At 35.3% G+C, this 5,063-nt stretch overlaps 1 protein-coding gene across 1 annotated transcript; it reads left to right on the plus strand.

The window, feature by feature from the left end:
- Positions 1–3,177: 3,177 nt before the first annotated feature.
- LOC148570694 (putative hexosyltransferase MUCI70) lies at positions 3,178–5,063 on the plus strand. The gene is made up of 5 exons (XM_088508307.1): positions 3,178–3,192; positions 3,344–3,461; positions 4,030–4,236; positions 4,313–4,512; positions 4,950–5,063. The coding sequence occupies exons 1-5, from the start codon at positions 3,178–3,180 to the stop codon at positions 5,061–5,063; spliced, it is 654 nt and encodes a 217-aa protein (XP_088364433.1).

Genomic DNA, 5,063 nt, shown 5'->3' on the forward strand with positions numbered 1-5,063 from the left:
TAGAGTGCATCAAAGTTCTAGTACAAGTCATGGGTAATGCAACTTATAGTTTGTCACTAAACTCATGCAAAATCCTCATGAAATAATGTAAAATGCACAATGTATGCTTGAATCAAGGTGTAAGTGAATATCTACCCAAAACTAGCTTATTTCCTAAGGAAATGCATGAAACTACCCTAAAAACAGTAAAGAAAAGGTCAGTGAAACTGGCCAAGATGCCCTGGCATCAAGGTGAAATCCAGAATCACCCCTTTTCCACAAAAAGCAGTAGCAAAGCAGGCGTCACGGGAAGGAACTATGAACTCTAGGCAAGAAACAGAAAATGAGAGAGTAAAGGGAGAAGTTACGAAGAAGAGCGAAGAAGAGAAACCATTTTTGATTGTGAAATTCAAAATAAAAAGCCAAAGGAAAACTGGACAATTAATACCAATTAATAAAGGTATTAAACCCTCGCACATTTCCAAGAACAAAACGCTGGTATAAAAGCGCGCGCTTTTAGAGAAAAATGTTCTACATTCAAAAGATTCTACAAAAGGAAGAGATCGACAAAATTCTTGAGTTTGGCTTCACTAGAGAAGGACCGAAGTCAAGGACTCGACCTCAACAAAAAGACCGAGCTCAAGCAGGGGCACTGTTCATACACTGGGTCGAGCTATCCGACCTGGGATGATTGGAGACAAAGCGACCGACCTCTTCAGGTCAGACTATCCGACCTCTTTACAAAGGAGGTCGGCCAAATCGACAGGAAAGCCCAAAAAGGACCCAACTCAAGGAATACGACCCAAATCCAAAGGTCGCCCATGCTTACAGAGAGAAGGGCGGTCTTGTTGAAGATAAGCTGACCTCACCCAAAGATAAGATAAGATAAGATAACTAACTTATCTTATCTAAAAAGGTCACTCCACACCATTATAAATACACTGGAGCACCCAGGTACCCCTACCCTCCGGTGACTAAGGATCAGAGGTGCAGCCAGTCCAACAAGTCGGACACAACAGCTCCGGCTGAAACCAGCCAGCCGAACACGTCATCTCTGACCAGTACAGAAGATCTCATCCGAGATCGACCTACAGTTTCAGGTAACCCTCGAAATAGAAGGGATTGAGTGAGGTATGCTAGCTTTTCCTACAAATGAATGAATGGATTGTATAATGATTATTCTATAGATGCTCACCACTTTATCCACTTATGGTAACATATTTATGATTTTGCAGAGAAAAGCATAGCCTTGAGAAAAACTAAGTCTCAAATTTTTACAAACAGTTCTGTAAGTTTAAGTTACTATTTCTATACTTTAAAATGCATTTATTTTAATGCATTTTCCATCAAGTTCTATTTCTACTCTGCATAATTTTGACATAGATGCTGCAATTGAAAGCTTTAAAAATGCACTGGTCTTAGAGCCAAATGATGGTAAGTTGTGATTTTGTATAAGGCCTTAGTTAGACAAGAACTACTAGTGTACTTATATAGGTGGACATTTAATTTTGTTACTTACAGCTGGGATTAAGAAGGAACTTGCTGCTGCCAAGAAAAAGGTGAGTGTATATCTAAGTTGAGCAAGCATGAAGGTGCATTATAAGCGTATTGCGAATTTAATTGGTTATATTATATTGTAAGTTGCTGATAGGCGTGACCAGGAGAAAAAGGCATATAGCAAGGAGTTAAAATTACAATCAGTATTGCACTAATTTTCTTTCTACTTTATTTTATTTTATTATGTTCTAGATTATCTAATGTATGTACTACTATATGATAGTATCTTCCTAGCTTTGATACTTGCTTCCTAAAAATGAAAAGATCAAAAAATTAGGAGAAAATATGTTAATAGAAGTGGAAACTCTACTGCTTCAAAGCCCTGAACATCTGGTATGCATGTATGCTATGGCTGTCTTAAAACTTTATCTTTAACGTCATCAAGTGAGTTTTTCAATTGAGAGAATCCAATTCTATGCATGTGTATATGAATCTACAATATGTTTCTAATAGAAGTAAATTTTCATTAACAAGAAGAGATGGATGTTACATGAGGAAGAGAACATGAGAGGTTTTCATGATTGAGGCATTAGTTTTCATTATTAGTTTGAATGCTTATATAGTCTTCTTATTTTCTTGGTTATATAGTCTTCTTGTTTTCTTGGTTTTATTGGTTTTCATGATTAGTTTGAATGGGGTGTATTCAATAAAAATTGTTAGTTGCGGTCACTATGTTAACTCTCTGCAGGCAAAACAGAAAGAAATAGACGAGTCTGAGAAGAAAGTATATAATCAAATCAGGAATCTGTACAAGAAAGAATATGCAAGTATGTTCCTAGTGTGCGCATTATTGGCTACTTGTTTTAGTTTTCCTTGCCTTTCCTGTTTTGCTGAACGTGAATATCCTTTTGTCTACCTGATTTGAATCTTTCTCAACCTTTTAACATACATGTTTGTTTTATCCAAACAAAATGCTAATATAACTTGATAAACATACATGTTAATGTTAGCTTGATGAACAATGTATTGGAATTCTATAGAAAAACAGAGTAGGCAAGTACGGCTGTGCACTAAAACTCCACCTTTGTGTAAAAAAAGATTCTGGGGAGGTAACTAGTTCACTCTACTATTGTGCTTTATATTTTATTTATGTTTCATCAGGTTGCACTTTTAGTTGTTTAATCTTTGAGGATCTGTTGTAGATGGACCAGGTTACAATGTGTCAAATTTGATGAGCAACATAATGAAGAAGTCAAAGATAGAATTTCTAAAGAGGTAACTTATAATCCTAGATAGAAGCAGGGGCCTTAAGGTTTATAATAATTTCTTTTGGTCATATCAATGATCATAAGTTGGGCAAAATAAATTAGTAATATGGTATTATGCATGAATACATTCTACCTTTGAATACTTGCTTTCAATGTGTTAATGTAAAAATTCTGTTTATGTTAGTTAGGGCACACTAGAGTTAGTCTTATGGTATTATGCTCAATACTATAATTTTCAATTTATTATGATCTCATGTTCTCTCAACACCCTCTTCCCCTCCCCAACCCTCTTTCCCTTTCTTTGGAAGCTCAAACATAGAAATGCTTACATTACATGCATTAGCAATGTGAGACTTACACCTTAGTTCTATTCTGAAATTCTACAGCACCGCCACTGAAATTGATTGACTTACCTGGATTGGACCAGCGGATTATGGATGACAAAGCAGTGAGTAGTTTTAAACTATATTCTCTTTAGTCCTAGTTTGAGATTTATCAAATATGTTCTGGCAATTACACCTGTATTCTCCATTGAGGATTTTTTTCTCGTATACTTTCTTTGAAGAACAGTGAAATTTCTTCATGTTTTTCATTTTCAGATCAGTGGATATGTGGAGCACAATGATGATATATTGCTGGTAGTCATTCCTGCTTCTCAGGCACCAGAAATTTTTACATCACGATCCCTCAGCGTGGCAAAGGAGTATGATGCAGAATGTGTGTTTTAAGCTCTTCTTGCTTTGTATTATCCTATCACCTCATCTCAAATTTATAGTTATTTGTTAGATACATAAAATCAATCTTGAGATTCCATTTAAGAACTTAAACTTTTTAAAGAGTTAGTCCTAGATGTAGCATCATTTCCTTTTTGATAATGAGGTTAAGACTTAAAAGTTTGATCATTGGGTATACCTATCTCTTAAATGAACTCTAGCAGAAACCAGATTAAGCCTCTGCATTGTCAATTCTAAGCCCAAATAGAATTTTTTGAGGGCATGTTAGTGATATTTTGCCATTCAAGAATCTCCATTAACAGTTTAAGTATTTAGGAAAGAGGGCACCTAACACCATTAAACTGCTTAATTTTAGAAACTTCATCGTTTCATTGTTATAATATTTATATCTTTTAAATAATATTTATATCTTTTAAATAATTTGGAATTGCAGCCATTATCCATGCTTGTGTCATAGTTCTTCAAACTGCAGTAATTCATGATGATGCAGAGGATGAGGGATAATATAGATCTAGACTAATTATGTATATTCCTGGGTTGTTTATGTGCAGCATGTCCGGTATGTTACCTTCCCGTGGAAGAAGCTATTGAGCTGATGCCAAAGCCACCATCACCTTCACCAGTTCTTAAGAATTTAACTTATATCTATGAGGAAAATATAAGTAGATTTGGAGAATTCGGTGGCTCAAACTTTGGTGGATATCCTACTTTGAAAATGGAGAAGTGTAATGGAGTAGTTGTTGCATCTGCCATATTTGGTCTGTATAATATGATATCTGCAGCTTTTTACTCTTTCAAACTAGTAATTGACTATAAACTGATTATATTGTTCAGAAAATTTTGACGAGATAAATGAGCCAGCAGATATAAGTACATATTCAAAGGAGACAGTGTGCTTCCTTATGTTTGTAGATGAAGAAACAGAAAAATATATAAAGAGTTCAGGCAAGCTGGGAAGCAGCAAGATGATTGGCTTATGGAGAATTATCATTGCTCATAATCTTCCTTACACAGATGCACGGCGGACGGGAAAGGTCAGAAATCTTATTTGGCAAGCACTAATGCACAATTATGTCTATGAAATAGAAATTGACACATGGAATGTCTGCGTTACCATTTTTTTCCATTATGGTTATGCTCTTCTCTCTAATTTGTTTTCTCATATATTAAGTTTATATTGTTGGCCAGGGTTTCTTATTTTCATAATCTTCTTTGAAGGAGTTAATATTGCCATGCTAACTTACACTGACTACATTGGGAGGGGAGGGGAAGAAATAATTAGCTCAGTGGATGTATTGTTAGTTGCTAGATCCTCTTGTAGTAGCATGATGATTCCTTTTAATTCAAAATAAAATTTTTAGCGTGTGTATGATATAGAAAGCCTCAAATCTCCGTTGGACACTGTTGTGTATTCTATTTTCTAAAGTAGTACATTTATGCACCTATTAACTTTTATTAACTTTTCCCATAGATTCCGAAGCTTCTGTTGCATAGATTGGTTCCAAATGCTCACTGTTCTATATGGGTTGATGGGAAGCTTAAGCTTAAAAAAATACAGGAAGATAGGATGGAGCTAGGCAAGTAG

Source organism: Arachis ipaensis, chromosome B3 (genome assembly GCF_059453495.1).
Source record: "Arachis ipaensis isolate K30076 ecotype BB chromosome B3, ASM5945349v1, whole genome shotgun sequence".
Classification (NCBI taxonomy): Eukaryota; Viridiplantae; Streptophyta; class Magnoliopsida; order Fabales; family Fabaceae; genus Arachis; species Arachis ipaensis.